Raw genomic sequence first — 16,563 nt, 5'->3', positions numbered from 1 at the left:
GAGCTCCCCCCACAGCCAGCCCTCCTGCCCCACAGAGCCCCCTGGGAGCTCCCCCACAGCCATCCCTCCTGCCTCCTGCCCCACAGAGCCCCTGAGAGCTCCCCTCACAGCCAGTCCTCCTGCCCCCTGCCCCACAAAGCCCCTGAGAGCTCCCCTCACAGCCAGCCCTCCTGCCCCCTGCCCCACAGAGCCCCCTGGGAGCTCCCCCCACAGCCAGTCCTCCTGCCCCCTGCCCCACAGAGCCCCTGGGAGCTCCCCCCACAGCCAGTCCTCCTGCCCCCTGCCCCACAGAGCCCCTGAGAGCTCCCCTCCACAGCCAGCACCTCATCCCATCCCCCACAGCGCCCCCTGAGAGCTCCCCTCACAGCCAGCCCACCTGGCCCCTGCCCCACAGAGCCCCCTGAGAGCTCCCCCACAGTCAGCCCTCCTGCCCCACAGAGCCCCCTGAGAGCTCCCCCCACAGCCAGCCCTCCTGCCCCCTGCCCCACAGAGCCCCTGAGAGCTCCCCTCACAGCCAGTCCTCCTGCCCCCTGCCCCACAGAGCCCCTGAGAGCTCCCCTCACAGCCAGCCCTCCTGCCCCCTGCCCCACAGAGCCCCCTGGGAGCTCCCCTCACAGCCAGCCCTCCTGCCCCCTGTCCCACAGAGCTCCCTGGGAGCTCTCCTCACAGCCAGCCCTCCTGCCCCCTGCCCCACAGAGCCCCCTGAGAGCTCCCCCCACAGCCAGCCCTCCTGCCCCCTGCCCCACAGTGCCCCCGGGAGCTCCCCCCCACAGCCAGCCCTCCTGCCCTGTGCCCCACCGTGCGGCATTCCCGGATGCAGGGCAGAAGGAGTTAAGCGGTGTCTCTGCCCAGCGCTGAGTCCAGCTGAGCGTCTGCGTTGGCTGCTTCACCGGGGCTGGGAGTTCAGCCCGGGACAGACGCCCCAGGAACGAACCGGGGGCTGCGGGGAGCAGGGTGGGGGCTCAGCAGGGGGCGCTCTCCTTTCACAGTCAGTGCTGGCACCGGGACTGCTGGGTGAGAGGTTCCCGGAATAACTCACGCCAGAGGAGTCGCATCTCAGCACTGGGCGAGGGGGTCCCTGTATAACCCACCCTAGAGGGGTCGCTTCTGTGCCCTGGCTGAATGATTTGTTAAAGAATCAGTTCTAAATATATCAGCTACCATTTCTGAAAGCCTCTTCTCTGAATGGACTTTCTCTATGTAGCTGGGCAGCGCCCGGCGTGACAGGGCCCCAGTCTCAGTGAGTCTGTGTCTGGGTAGCACCCGGCCCGATGGGGCCCCAATCTCGGTGACTCTGGGCCTGGGCAGCGCCTGGCGCCCCCGATCTCAGCAACTCTGTGTCCGGGCAGCGCCCGGCCCGACGGGGCCCCGATCTCGGTGACTCTGTGTCTGGGCAGCGCCCAGTGCCCCAATCTTGGTCAACACCAAACGATACAAGCAACAACTAGGACTAACCTCTGGGGTTTAGACCAATGAAATAAGCGCCATCTCTCTGTTTTCCATAGTACTTTATTTTTAAAGAGCGACTCCAGTAAAAATCCATGCATTTGGGCTGAGTTTTTTCGTTGTAGCTTTTCACATTGAACTGGTTTGTTGTATTCTTCCTTTATATCACCAGGACCACAACAGCTGGGTTGGGGGTTGGTTATTTTTTTTTTTTTTTTTTAGTATTTTCTTTGTTTTTTATATATATATATATTTTTCCTTTTATACGAAACGCACTTTAGACAGCTGACTCCCACTGGCTGACACGGCTGCTCCACGTTTTTCTTTTTTTGTCGCTTTTCTGTAACTTTTTAAACTTTTTTTTTTTTTTTGGTCCTTTTTGACTTTTTTTTTTTCACAAAAGTTTTCAAGTTCTTTTTGTTTTTGTTTTTTCCGTCTGGACGGCACAAAAACTGGGAAAGCAAAATCGATCCCCCTCTTCTCCTCCCCCACACAAATCCTCCCCCCTAATTACCGTGAAATGAACAACTGAAACCAGGGGGGGAAGGAGCAGGGGGGAGAAGAGAGAGAAATAAGTAAATTAATTCATTAATTAAATAGCTAACTAACCCCGAGCTAAAAACACTCAGAACAACAGCTTGGGAGAGGATTTTCTGATAGTTCCTCTGCCCGGAAGGACTTTCGGGTAAGATCGCCCCGTTGGGAACAGGGGAGGATGCCAACCAAAGAGAAGGAGAGGTTAAACTGCAGGCTACAGGGGTATGAAAACTCCCACATCCTTTGTTTTATCTTCCATCCTGGCCGTCTGCAGCCCAATGCGCTGATTGTAAGAGGTTGTCTTTTTGCTCTGTGTTTGTACAGCGCCGAGCGCTATTCATCTCCAGGAAGCCGGACTCGATAAGGACGGGCTTGGAATTGCTAAATCGCACACAAAGGCCCCTTGACCCTATCACAACGGGGTTAAAGCAGAGACAAAATCAATTTGGTCTCCGGGCGAGGGAATTTCTCCCTCTCTCCTTCTCTGTGCATCTCCTCCCCACCCCGAGGCTGCTAAAAAAATCCCCCCCACACACACACAACACATGCACACGGCGCAAAAACATGTCAATAAACCATAAAAACGCAACACAATCCAACATGGCCTCTCCCAACAGCGCAAAATTCGGTATCAACAGAACCGATAAGAACCGAAACCTAAGAAAAGCTCAACACCAATTCGCTATAGATAGGTCTCTCTCTAGGTGTATATATATATATATATATATATACTCTCGCGCAAGGGAGTGGGGCTGGGGGAGAGGTTGGTTTTACAAAGAGGTTTCTAATTTTTTGGCAGGGAGGAGGTGGGATTGGAAGACCACGGAAACAGGATGAATTCACTGCAGAGGAAACAAACAAGAGTGGGAAATTAGTCTTGAGGGATAAGCGTGAGAGGGCGGCGTTTCTCAGATTGGGTGCCGGATTGCTTAAAAAACAGCTCTCCACCACCATCACCCCAGAGGTGGCTGCATCTTAGTGCTGGGTAAAGTATCCCTGGGTAAACAGCGGCCCCACATCAGAGGTGGCTGCATCTCAGTGCCGGGTAAAGGAGCCTTTTATAAACAGCGGCCCAACATCAGGCTGCAACTACGCATTGGGCGAGGAGTCCCTGTATAAACAGCCCCCTCAGCCCACCCCAGAGGCAGCTGCATTTCAGCACTGGGTGAGGGGTCGCTGTATAAACAGCGCCCATGCCCCACCCCAGCTGCAGCCACATCTCAGTGCCAGGTTTCGAACCGCTGTTGCTCCCGCGTGTGACGTCCGTTTGAACAGGATACTTGGTCCTGCTTGGCTGGGGCACTGGGAAAATTTGGTCCCTTAGGTAAGGTCCCGTACTGGGGGGTCAGTAGATACGATGCCGTCGCTATTTCTTGGGAGGGCTCTTTCACATACGGCCCATATTGCTCAGAGGGGAAGTCACTTTTATGGTCCGTATTTATTTATTGCCTGGGAAGGCTGGTTTATTGTGTAGGCCATCACCCCCAGGGGGCTGGGTATTGCCTGTCAACCTGTTTATGGTAGGGTCTCTATAACCGGACGAGGGCTGTTTAGTATTATGGACCATCTAGCCTAGCAGGGCTGTTTATTGTAGGTCCATATTGCATGAGGAAATGGCTTATTTTATATCCCAATAGGGACCGTGTCATCTAGACTGATTAGAATTGTCCATATGGACCCTGGGGGACATGGAATAGCTACAGGGCAGGGGGGCCCCAGCCATGCCTCCGATCTGCCCCCTATAGGCCCTGGGGGGAAGGGAATACCCACAGCCCAAACCCAGGTGGACAATTCCCCCACCCCCACTCTGGGAGCCCCCATTAAGAGCTGGGAAAGGCCGGGGGGGCAGAGAGAAGATCGGGGGCAATAAAACAGAGAGACACCCCTCCCCCTGAAAATACCCAGCACACTGTGTTACCACCCCCGCCAGCAGGGGGCGCTTGGGGGGTAAAGCTTTGGCACTTAGATTTGGCACAACCATGAGCCCTTGGTGGGTTGGGGAGGAAAGGAGAGGGGGTATCTCTAGGTCACTAGCCCTCCCCTTTCCAATTCCCTCCCCTCCATGTACAAACTTGCCCAGCTGTGAATTTGGCACTGGTCAATTACAAGCCTCCCCCATTCTAACACAGACACCCCCCATGGTCCCCTGGAGACCCCCAGCACGGCGACATGGCAGTATCCCCTCTGCAGAGCCCCTGGTCTCAGGACAGCGCTTGAATCATTTCAACCAACTCCCAGGCTGATCCGGACTTTTCCCACATTCTCCTGTGACCCGCATCCCATCCTCCTCTTGGATAGAGCACGGCTGGGAAATTGCTTCCCGCTGGTGGGGAAATATAAAGGAAAAGAGGGTAATGGTGGAGAAAGAAAGAAAGAAAGAAAGAAAGAAAGAAAGAAAGAAAGAAAGAAAGAAAGAAAGAAAGAAAATTGGCACTAGAATGGAAGAAAGAAAGAATTAGTAAAAGTTAAAATTAAAAAGAGAACAAATGAACGAAGGAATGAACAAACGACTGAACAAACAACTGAACGCAGGAGGGAAGGAACACAGGGTTCGAAAGACACTTTGCTAAGAATGCCCCTTCATTAGCCTAATGCTCTCCCGTCCCGCCTTGCACGGCGGCTCTCCACGGCCGCCGCGTCCCTCGGCCCGGTCCCCCGCCGCCAGCCCCCCGCCCGGCTGCCCCTACACGGGTGTGGTCTTCCGATTGAGCGTGTTGGTGTTGGAGGAGGCGTCCTTGCCAAGGGTGCCGGTGGCGCCGGCCGCGCCGGGCCCTGTAACCGTCACCGTCACGCCGGGGTCCTTGGGGAAGGTGTTGTGGAGCTGCAGGAAGCCCCCGCCGGCCCCCTCCCGCTCGGCCCCGTAGAGGCTGCTGACGTTGGCCTTGGAGGGGTCCCGCGAGAGGGTGTACATGGAGATGTCGGTGGAGGGGAAGCCCTTGAGGCCCACGGGCGAGGCGTCCCGCGACTGCGAGGGCTCGGTGGAGCGGGAGCTGGAGCGGGAGCGGCGCCGGTAGCGGAAGCGGTAGCTGGGCAGGCGCAGGATGGCGTTGGAGGAGGACGAGGGGTTCTTCAGCAACTCGGTGCGGCTCTTGCAGTGGGCCTCCCGGTTCTTCTCGATGTAGATGTTGACGGCCAGCACCCCGATCATCTCGGCCAGGATGAAGGACAGGCCCCCGAAGTAGAAGGACCAGCCGTAGGAGTAGTGGCTTTTCTTCTCGTCGTCCCGCTTGGTGCCCGGGTCCCCGGCGTTGGCTGAGATGTACACAATCACCCCGATGATGTTGCTGAGGCCTGGGGATATGGATGGAGGAGGGGTGGGGACAGGGTGGGTTCGGGGGAGGGGCCGAGGAGATGGGGGCAGTGGATGGAGGAGGGGTGGGGACAGGGTGGGTTCGGGGGAGGGGCCGAGGAGATGGGGGCAATGGATAGAGGAGGGGTGGGGATGGGGTGGATTCGGGGGAGGGGTGGAGGAGATGGGGGCAGTGGATGGAGGAGGGGTGGGGATGGGGTGGATTCGGGGGAGGGGTGGAGGAGATGCGGGCCATGGATGGAGGAGGGGTGGGGATGGGGCAGATGTTGAGGGGATTGGGGTGGATTTGGGGGGGGAAGGGGGAAGAGGAGGGGGCAAAAGGTGGGGAGAGGGCAGAGGGAGGAGGTGAGTAGCCAGGGCAGGAAGTGGGGCGCAGAAGGAGAGGGAGGGGGCAGGGCACAGAGAGCCATTAGAGAGGCAACCACGGAGCCCTCCCCCCACCCAGACTGCCCTGGGGGGGGAAGCCCCATCAGGGACCATCTAGACCCCACCCCCACCCCTGCACCTCACCCCACCAAGGCCAGATCCTCCCTGAGTGTGGGGCAAGAGGAGGCTTCCCCAGACCCACAGCCCAGCCGCCCAGCCTCTGCCACCCCTACACAAATGGGGTCTGGATTTCTTTCTTTCTTTCCAGTCCCAGGGGACTGTCAGACCAGGTTCAGCGCCCCCTGATGGCCGGAGGAGACTGACTTATCCTAGACAAAGTGTGGGGAGGCGAAACCTCCCCTAAAGCTGGGCCCCCTCTGCGCTGATTCTCCACCCCCCAGCTGTGCCCACGGGTTCCTCCCACTCCTACAGCCCTGGGCAAATCCAATGACCCGGGGCTATTGGGGGGGGGGCATATTCCAGGCTCCCAGCGGTTCCCCTCCCCCAGCCCAAGATGCCCCATGAACTGAGCCAGGCAGGGTGGGCGGGAAGCAAGCCCCGCCCAACTAAGCCCTACCCCCGACAAGCCCCGCCCACTCACCAGCAGCGACGAATAGGATTCCGGCACCCAGGATGATGTTGCGCTTGGACTTGTAGACCCGGCTGGCGGCCACGCAGAACCCCCCCAGCAGCAGCAGGATGGCGCTGAGGATTGGGAAGATGCTGGAGGCGCGGACCACACCTGGGGGGGAAGGGAGGAGAGCAGATGAGATGAGTCAAGGAGGGTGGCTGGAGGGATGCCCAAAGCCGGCCTATTGGTGAATGGGAAAGTGGCAGCGTTCTGGGACCAATCAGAGTCTCAGGTATTCTAGCATGCTGAGACCAGTGGCCAATCAGAATCCAGGGACTTCCAGCCCTCTGAAGCCAACCGCTAATCAGAACATGGGATTTTTTTGACACTCCAAGGTCAAGAGACAATTAGAATACAGGGTAGGTCAACAGCCAATCAGAGTCTCCAATTTCTGAGGTCAAGAACCAATCGGAGAACAGGATTGCTCAAGGTTCTCAACCTACCAGCCAATCAGCAGGATTATTCAAAGATCTGAAAGGATCACACAGATTACAGATTTCCCTATGCTCTGGTGTCACAGCCAATCAGAATCCAACTTCTGAGGCTGCCAGCCAATCAGCATTCAAGGTTTTCCATCATTCTCAGGCCAGTTGGCAAGCAGAGTGACACTGTGAGGCCAGCAGCCAACCAGAGCTGTAGATGTTCCAACGCCAGTGAGAATCTGGGATTTCCCAGCATATTAATGCCACCAGCCAATCAGCATCTGGTATCACTCAGCAGTCTGAAAAGCACCAGTCAATCAACATCCGGGTCCATTTACATTTCTAAAGCTCTTAGCCATTGAGAGCCTGGGATTTCCCAGTCTGGGGCAGGACATTAAGGAAGCCAAAAGTCAGGAATGGCTGGTGTTAAGAATGCCTAAATCCCCTTAACTCTGCCCCCTTGGAAAAAACAGAGTCTCTAAGGATGCCACCTCTTGCTATTCCTTCAGCAGAGGGCTCATTTTGCTCAGCGTATGGGAGGGAGAAAGGGCTGGGGTGTACTGAATCGCCAGGTATCTGCCCAAATGAAATAAAATAATACAATATTTCTCTGTTAAATCAAATCACTTAAACACTGATTGTTCAAGACAGACAGATAGATATAGCTATCTGTCCCCACAAGTACCCTTCTGTCCATCCAGCCTCATACCCATCCATCCAGTCCCCCCTACCCCTTTATCCATCCATCCTCATACACATACCCATCCGTCCATCCATCCCTCAGCTCCTAGCAGATGGCTCCGCTCGATTCCTGGCCAATGGGAGCTGCGGAGCCGGGGCTCAGGGTGTAGGCAGCGCGCGGAGCCAGGTAGGGAGCCTGCCAGCCCTGCCAACACCCCCACACCTTCACCAGCGGGGGTCCTGGGCCATACGCCACTGCCCACACACCCCAGCACCCGCAGCACCCCCAGGATGCTCCCCCCATGAGCACCCGTGGTACCCTGTGGCCACCCTGAGCACCCACAGCGCCCCCGGGCTACCTCCCTCCCAACCCACCTGGCACCCCCAGCGAGGATTGGTGAAAATACTGGTTTGTAGGACTTTAGTTTAAAATAATTGGTTACGGTACAGCTAAGCAGGACACAAATTTCACTATATAAACTGGAGTCCAAAGGAAAGTTCAGAAGCTAACTCCAGGACACAGCCCAAGATCAGAGCTGCCAGATCTCAACACCCGACCAGAATCTCGAGTCCCCAGACAACCTGATCCTGACTGGCCACCAGGAAAAGTTCGTCTGCCTTATTGGGAGTGGTGCTTAGCGTGTGCGTTCTGTTTTGGTAACTGTTAGTAAATAGAGGTTAAGGATATTACTGTGTAAGACTCTTTCACTGGTAAAAGGCCCCGCAAACCTGGAGAAGATTAGGCCCTGAGCCCTAGGAAAATTAACTGGATTATGCCTTAAGTCCACGGAAGGGTAAAGGTGGGGTGCCATAGAGTGTGGGTAACATGTTATCTATATACAGAGAGCCTTTGACAATAGCTCTTAGAGGCATGAACTGCCCCTATTCATGCTAGCTCAGTGGTTTGGGCATTGGCCTGCTAAACCCAGGATTGTAAATTTGATCCTTGGGGGGCTATTTAGGGATCTGGGGCAAAAATCTGTCTGGGGATTGGTCCTGCTTTGAGAAGGGGGTTGGACTAGATGACCTACTGAGGTCTCTTCCAACCCTGATATTCTATTATATGATTCTATGCTGAGTGATGTGTTAACTCTGAAACCTAATGATGACCGTCAAACCTTGAACCTGCCTCACTATTATAATTTATTTGTATCTTTAAGTAGCAACTAGAGACCGTAACTGAAAGTGGGGCTCAGTCATGCCAGGGGCTACAGTCACAGAGTGACTGAGACAGGTGCCCCATCGCACCGGGCACTGCCCAAAAACAGAATCGCTGAGATCAGGGCCCCATCACGCTGGGCACTGCCCAGACAGGGAATCACCAAGACTGGAGTCCCATCATGCTGGGCTCTGCCCAGATACAGAATCACTGAGGTCAGGGTCCCATCATGCCGGGTGCAGCACAAACCAAGAGACACCCTAGCAGTTTCCGATCTATATAGACAGAGAGGAAGTATTCCTACATCTGCTTCTGAGCCCTTGACTTTGCACGTTTAATGGCTTCTTCGCAGATTGGTTTTTTTTTTTCCCTTGTGCATGTGGAAACGGAATTTCCCAGGTTTTTCTTCTGCAATTCCCTCCTCCCTCCCCCTGCAACCCTCCAAACCGAACCATCTGCTTCCACCAGCAGGCCGGAAAAAGGAGAGACAGCCCGAAAGCTAAGCCAGCTCCGGGTAGGCTGCTCCCAGCCAAATCAAAATGGATTTGCACAGAGACGGAGAAAAGAACTAAACTGGCCCAAGGGCAATTTCGCTGCCAAACTTCCACTCCGGCGCCCCAGCTGGTGTGGGTGCCAGCGCCACGTTTAAAAAAAAGACATCAAAGTTTACACCGTTTTGGGGTCTATCCTGGGCTATTCTCTCCACAGCCTCTGCACTTCCAAACCGCTTTAAGGCACAGCCTGGAATGGCAAACAAGGTTGGGCCAGGAGCACAGACAGGGCCTGGGGTATTTAACCCTGGAAGGGGAACAATATGAGCATCTTTAAAAAAAGGGGCTTGGAATTGGAAAGTTCAGGCAACCTTAGCTAGAGATGGGGACAAAGTCAGACTAGACTCCAATTCCTTTCCAGGTCAACTTCCCGCCTGTATTACAGCTGTTGGGAACCCCAAAACTGAGATGCCTCTGCATCTCCTCCTGCATTTCAGCCCCCAGGAAGATGCCATGCTGTGCGCTAAGCAGGATTCCCGCTACGGCACAGGGCCATTGCGGGTCGCGCCGGCGGTGCAGCGGGGGACCCCCATGGATACGTACGCAGGAGATACTCTGCGCTGTCGTGGTCGTAATCTGTGTCCTCGGGGAAGTGGTTAATTTTCACGCACACACCCCTCTTCAGGCCTGCAACAGAGATGGAGAAATCAGAGTTTGGGACCTCTCTCCCGCCCAGTATCCGGCTCAGACCAATGGGGACGCCGATGCCGCGAGCTTCCCCACAGCGGTGCCCAGACGGGAATGCTGATGTTGTGAGCTTCCCCACAGCGGTGCCCAGACGGGGATGCTGATGCTGTGAGCTTTCCCACAGCAGTGCCCAGATGGGGACGCTGATGCTGTGAGCTTCCTCACAGCAGTGACCAGATGGGGATGCTGATGCTGCGAGCTTCCCCACAGCAGTGTCCCAGACAGGGACGCCGATGCTGCGAGCTTCCCCACAGCAGTGCCAAGATGGGAACACTGATGCTGTGTGCTTCCCCACAGCAGTGCCCCAGTGGGGACACCTATGCTGCAAGCTTCCCCACAGCAGTGCCCAGCCCGGGATCCCCAAATGAAGGTACCTTCCAGGCAGCATATCCTCCAGAGGCCAGAGTGGGTGAGGCCCCCTGGGTCCTTCTTGTCCTTGTGGGGCATCTCCTCACTGGAGATGTTGGTGGTGTTACAGATGAAGGCGCGGGCGTAGAGCCAGTAGTCGGTGCCAATGGCGATGGTCATGAGGCCGAAGGCTGCGAAGGCCCCGACGGTGGTGAGGAGGATCTGAACCCCCTTCTCACACCACACCACCCTCTCCTCATTCCAGCGCTTCAGGGACTCCAGCTTGACAGGAGGACGGGGTGGGGCCACCCACCCAACCAGACAATGGGGACTTCCTTGCACCAGCACCCTCCTCCCCACTTGTGGCTGGAGACAGGGGATCGTCTCTAGAACCCAGGAGTCCTGGGTCCTAAAACTCTCTAACCACTAGACCCCAATAACCTCCCACAGTGGGGGATAGAACCCAGGAGTCCGGGCTCCCTGCTCTAACCACTAGACTCCAATAACCTCCTGGAACCAGAGATAGTACCCAGGAGCCCTGGCGTCCAGCCCCCCGCTCTAACCACTAGACCCCACGCCCCTCCCAGAGCACAGATCTTCTTCCTTAAGCGGGTGTCTCCTTCCTCGGCTTCAGTCCCTGGTTCTGGACTGGAGGCCGAGTGAGTCGAGGGGTGCGGGCACCTGTACTGGCAGCCCCAGGGGCGATTCCATGGGTGGCGCCAGCCCACCTGGTCTGTCCTCAGCGTGGGGCACGGTGCCAGCCGACCTGGGGGTGGGAGAGAAATGGAGAAGGGGGGAGATTAGCTGGGGATGGGCAAGGAGATGGCCTGACACCCAGCATAGATTCATAGATTATAGGACTGGAAGGGACCTCGAGAGGTCATCGAGTCCAGTCCCCTGCCCGCATGGCAGGACCAAATACTGTCTAGACCATCCCTGATAAACATTTATCTAACCTACTCTTAAATATCTCCAGAGACGGAGATTCCACAACCTCCCTAGGCAATTTGTTCCAGTGTTTAACCACCCTGACAGTTAGGAACTTTTTCCTAATGTCCAACCTAGACCTCCCTTGCTGCAGTTTAAACCCGTTGTTTCTGGTTCTATCCTTAGAGGCTAAGGTGAACAAGTTCTCTCCCTCCTCCTTATGACACCCTTTTAGATACCTGAAAACTGCTATCATGTCCCCTCTCAGTCTTCTCTTTTCCAAACTAAACAAACCCAGTTCTTTCAGCCTTCCTTCATAGGTCATGTTCTCAAGACCTTTAATCATTCTTGTTGCTCTTCTTTGGACCCTTTCCAATTTCTCCACATCTTTTTTAAAATGCGGCGCCCAGAACTGGACACAATACTCCAGCTGAGGCCTAACCAGAGCAGAGTAGAGCGGAAGAATGACTTCTCGTGTCTTGCTCACAACACACCTGTTAATGCATCCCAGAATCATGTTTGCTTTTTTTGCAACAGCATCACACTGTTGACTCATATTTAGCTTGTGGTCCACTATAACCCCTAGATCCCTTTCTGCCGTACTCCTTCCTAGACAGTCTTTTCCCATTCTGTATGTGTGAAATTGATTTTTCCTTCCTAAGTGGAGCACTTTGCATTTGTCTTTGTTAAACTTCATCCTGTTTAACTCAGACCATTTCTCCACATCCCCACACACACATGCCCCTCTGACACCCAGCACCCCCCCAAACTCCTCTGACACCCAGTACCCTCTGCATACCCCTCTGACACCCAGCACACCCCCCACATAGCTCTCTAACACCCAGCAACCCCCCCTGCACCCATCTGACACCCAGCACCCCCCCATACTCCTCTGACACCCAGTACCCTCCGCATACCCCTCTGACACCCAGCACCCCCCCCGTACACCCTTCTGATACACAGCACCAATCCCATCTCAGTATTCCATTCCCCCCACCAGCCTGCGCTCCTAACACCACCTGCCTCCCTGATCCACCCCCATGGCCTGTAAACTCCCCCTTCCCCACCCTGCAGCCCCCTGCATCCCCCGCTGCAGGAGTCCCTCCCGGGTTCCCCCTCCCCAGCCTGCACTGCTGTGGAGGGATGCTGGGAGACTGGCAGCCAGGACTCCTGGGTTCTCTCCCCAGCTCTGGGAGGGAAGTGGGGTCTAGTGGTTAGAGCAGGGTGGGGGGGCTGGGAGCCAGGACTCCTGGGTGCTGTTATTGGCTCTGTGACTCTGTATCTTTCCCTCTCTTAACCTCATTGAAAACACAGAGAAACTGAGGCAAACACTGTTTGCACCCCGCCAGCATGGGAAGATGAAGATGGGCAGTGTATTGGGGTCCATGAATGCTCCCCCTGGGCATCGAATGCCTTGAAGGACAAAGCAAGACCCACCCCAAGCCCAATATTCCTGTGTCTGGAGTATGAGCACTTGGTACGGCTGCATCTGGCTTCACTCCAAATTTCAGCAACTCTTCCAGGCACCAAAGGGCAGAGCCCTGTGGAGCCCGGGGGAAATTGGGGAAGCTGGAAGAGGACAAGTGGGGCCTGGCATCTGGTTAGTGCAGCCGGTCGCCTTCAGCCAGGCCTGTGGATCAAAGAACCAGCTGCCGGCAGAAACCGAGGCCTCCCAGCGGAGCAGCACACCCGAGCCAGCGCTGCCCAGCGTCCCAGTAGAGAAGGCCACATAGACACCCTGAAAGAGTGATGTCCCGAAACAAGGGAAAGGAGTGAGGAGGAGAGAGACACGGATGCCTTGTCATGGGGGAAGATAGATAGATAGATAGATAGATAGATAGATAGATAGATAGATGAGGTGTATGGGGATGGATGGATGGATGGATGGATGGATGGATGGATGGATGGATGGATGGGGGTACGGGGATGGATGGAGAGACAGGGAGATGTGTATGGGGATAGATAGATAGATAGATAGATAGATAGATAGATAGATAGATAGATAGATAGATAGATAGATAGGGTGTATGCGGATGGATGGATGGATGGATGGATGGATGGATGGATGGATGGATGGATGGATGGGGGTAAGGGGATGGATGGAGAGACAGGAAGATGTGTATGGGTATAGATAGATAGATAGATAGATAGATAGATAGATAGATAGATAGATAGATAGATAGATAGATAGGGTGTATGCGGATGGATGGATGGATGGATGGATGGATGGATGGGGGTACGGGGATGGATGGAGAGACAGGGAGATGTGTATGCGGATAGATAGATAGATAGATAGATAGATAGATAGATAGATAGATAGATAGATAGATAGATAGATGAGGTGTATGGGGATGGATGGATGGATGGATGGATGGATGGATGGATGGATGGATGGATGGATGGATGGATGGATGGGGGTACGGGGATGGATGGAGAGACAGGAAGATGTGTATGGGGATAGACAGATAGACAGAGGCCTCCAAGCTCGACCCACCCTGCTCTCCTTGAATCTGTATTAACTCCTCAGCAAGTGGGAGGTCTCTTTGGGTTCTCTTCCAATCCAAGGATCTGCCTCCGTGTCTGGGTGCCTTCCCCACCCGCTCACCATGCATTAGGTCCATATTCCTCCGCATCAGCTTCCCCCCGCCCCCGTGCCCCTCGCCTCCAGCCCCCACGAATCCCCCCTCCCTCCCTGCCCTGACCCCTTATCCTCTCTGTCAGGTACTGGAAGATGGAGTCAGGGGTGCGGTTCCAGCGTGTGCCGTTAACCACGGTTCACAGCGAGCGCACCAATGTGTGTGTCATTTACAGAAGCGCCTGCCACGAATCGTGGCTAGAACACCCGTGCACGTGTCATTCCCAACATGTTCCATGCGCACACGACTCCGGCCACGTCTCTCCCTTCCGGTTCCCAAATGGCAACTGCGGCCTCGTCCACCCAGCCTGGCTCCTGTCTGAGGGTATCAAACGGAACACAAGCGTGTGGGGAACACACACAGAGAACATCACACACACACGCACAAACATCACACTGGGACACACACACACCATCACGTCACACACCGAGGCAACACCAAGACACAACATCACACACACACCGAGACAACATCACACTGAGACACACTCAGGCAGAACACACACAGACTCAACACACCGAGACACACATACCATCATGTCACATACAGAGGCAACACCAAGACACATCATACACACACACACCACCACCAAGACACAGACAGGACAGACAACATCACACACAGACACGCACTTAACCAACCTGCTGCCCAAATTAGTGAGTTGCCGAGAGAGAGAGAGAGAGAGGGGTGTGCGTGTGTGTGTGTGTGTGTGTGTGTGTGTGTGTGTGTGTGTGTGTGTGTGTGTGTGTGTGTGTAAATATCTCCTGCTCCCAAAAATCCTGGCCTGCTAATCAATCAGCCCCTCCACACGGCTCCTTCCCTTCCAATATCCCCCCTCCCCTCCCTTTGTGCATTTCATTGCTTTATTTGCAGCCGCTTGGAGATGCAATTTCCTTCCCAGATGCAGAACACAGTCCCCCCCACCCCATCTCCGCCCCCGCATCCCCGACAGCCATTGCCCTGACGGCTTGCAATAAAGCTACCCCCCTTCACCCCACCCCCCTTTTCACTTCAGCACCACTTGCTCCCAGTGCACCCATTAGCTGCCAACCATCCCCCCCACCACCCGAGCCCGCGTGCGCCATGCGGCCAGGAAATCGCCCAGCAGATCTGTTGCATTTTCCACGCGCGTTTCCTCTGTCTCCCTCCTCTGTCCACACCCCTAAACTCCAGCCACTCTGCAGGACTGGGGCTCACTTCCCCTGCACCCCCACCCCTATCCAGCCCCCCAAATCCTTCCAATGAGTATCACTGGGGCTCACTTCCCCTGCACCCCACCCCCATCCAGCCCCCGAAATCCTTCCAATGAGTATCACTGGGGCTCACTTCCCCTGCACCCCACCCCCATACAGCCCCCCAAATCCATCCAATGAGTATCACTGGGGCTCACTTCCCCTGCACCCCAACCCCCATACAGCCCCTCAAATCCTTCCAATGAGTATCACTGGGGCTCACTTCCCCTGCACCCCACCCCCATACAGCCCCTCCAAAATCCAGCCACCGAGCATCTTTAGGCCTCATTTCTTCTCACCCACAAAAACCCACAAATCCATCCACCGAGCGTCTTTGGGTTTAATTTCCCCTGCTCCCCCAAACACCCCTAAATCCATCCACCGAGAGTCTTCGGGTTTAATTTCCCCTGCCCCCCCAAATGCCCCCAAATCCATCCACTGAGCGTCTTTGGGTTTAATTTCCCCTGCCCCCCCCCAAATGCCCCCAAATCCATCCACTGAGCATCTTTGGGTCTCATTTCCCGTGCCCCCCAAAACACCCCCAAATCCATCCACCAAGCGTCATTAGGCCTCATTTCCCCTGCCCCCCCAAACGCCCCCAAATCCATCCACTGAGCGTCTTTGGGTTTAATTTCCCCTGCCCCCCCAAATGCCCCCAAATCCATCCACCGAGTGTCTTTGGGGTTCATTCCCCCTGCCCCCCCAAACACCCCCAAATCCATCCACCAGCCTCTTCGGGGCTCATTTCCCCTGTCCCCCAAATCCATCCACTTGCGTCTTCTGGCCTCATTTCCTCCCCCCCCATGTACCCCCAAATCCATCCATGGAGTGTCTTTGGGGCTCATTTCCCTTGTCCCCCCACCACCCTGAATCCATGCACGAGCCTATTTCAGTCTGCCCCCCCCCCAGCTCCTGCCCCCCAAGGAGGGGTCTCCACGCGTGGGCAGAGGCTGGCACGACCCCCGGCTCTTTGGGGGTCCCAGGCAGGCCCCCCCCCGCAGCCGGGGGGTGCAGAAGCCGAGGCCGCGCGGGGGGGGGCGCCTTACCGTGCGGATGCAGAGCGGGGTGGGGGGGGGTCTCTGGTCCAGCGCCGGCCCCGGGAGCGGTCAGGGGGCGCGGGGGGCTCCGGGGCGCGTGGCGAGCTCGGCGGGGCGCAGGGCGCGGGCGCCCCGGTCCATGCCCCGCTGCAGAGCGGCTCGGGGCGGGGGGGGGGACGCAGCAGCCGGCGCGCACCCGGCAGCCCGCTCGTATGGCACCGGGAGGGACCGCGGGCGGAGGCTGAGAAGGAGCTGGGGGGGGAGGGGATGGGGAGAGGAAGGGGGAGGGGAGAGGAGGGGAAGGGGGCAAAGGGAGGTGGGAGGGGTGCAGGAGAGGAGTGGGGGTGCAGGGGGAAGGGGACATGGTAGGGAGGAGGAAGGGAGAGGGAAGAGGGGATGGGGTGCAGGAGAGGAGTGGGGGTGCAGGGGGAGGGGACACGGTAGGGAGGAGGAAGGGAGAGGGAAGAGGGGATGGGGTGCAGGGGGAACTGAGGGGTGGGGGAAGGGAGATAGGATGGGGTGCAGGAAGAGAGGGAACATGGGGTGCAGGGGGGAGAGGACATGGTAGGGAGGGGGAAGAGAGAGGGAGGAGG

At 56.2% G+C, this 16,563-nt stretch overlaps 1 protein-coding gene across 1 annotated transcript; it reads right to left on the bottom strand.

Moving 5' to 3' along the window:
* Positions 1-1,645: 1,645 nt before the first annotated feature.
* CACNG8 (calcium voltage-gated channel auxiliary subunit gamma 8) lies at positions 1,646-16,193 on the bottom strand. Its single transcript, XM_008176099.3, has 5 exons — positions 15,980-16,193; positions 10,165-10,904; positions 9,647-9,730; positions 6,261-6,401; positions 1,646-5,274 (listed from the first exon to the last, which is right to left on the bottom strand). Exons 2-5 carry the CDS (start codon positions 10,316-10,318, stop codon positions 4,667-4,669), a joined length of 987 nt encoding a protein of 328 aa, XP_008174321.2. The 5' UTR covers positions 10,319-10,904; positions 15,980-16,193; the 3' UTR covers positions 1,646-4,666.
* Between the last annotated feature and the right edge of the window lie 370 nt (positions 16,194-16,563).

The sequence above is a fragment of the Chrysemys picta genome, chromosome 17 (genome assembly GCF_011386835.1).
Source record: "Chrysemys picta bellii isolate R12L10 chromosome 17, ASM1138683v2, whole genome shotgun sequence".
In the NCBI taxonomy this organism is placed as follows: Eukaryota; Metazoa; Chordata; order Testudines; family Emydidae; genus Chrysemys; species Chrysemys picta.
The sequence above is the reverse complement of the archived record's forward strand: the minus strand, read 5'-3'. Positions and strand labels throughout refer to the sequence as shown.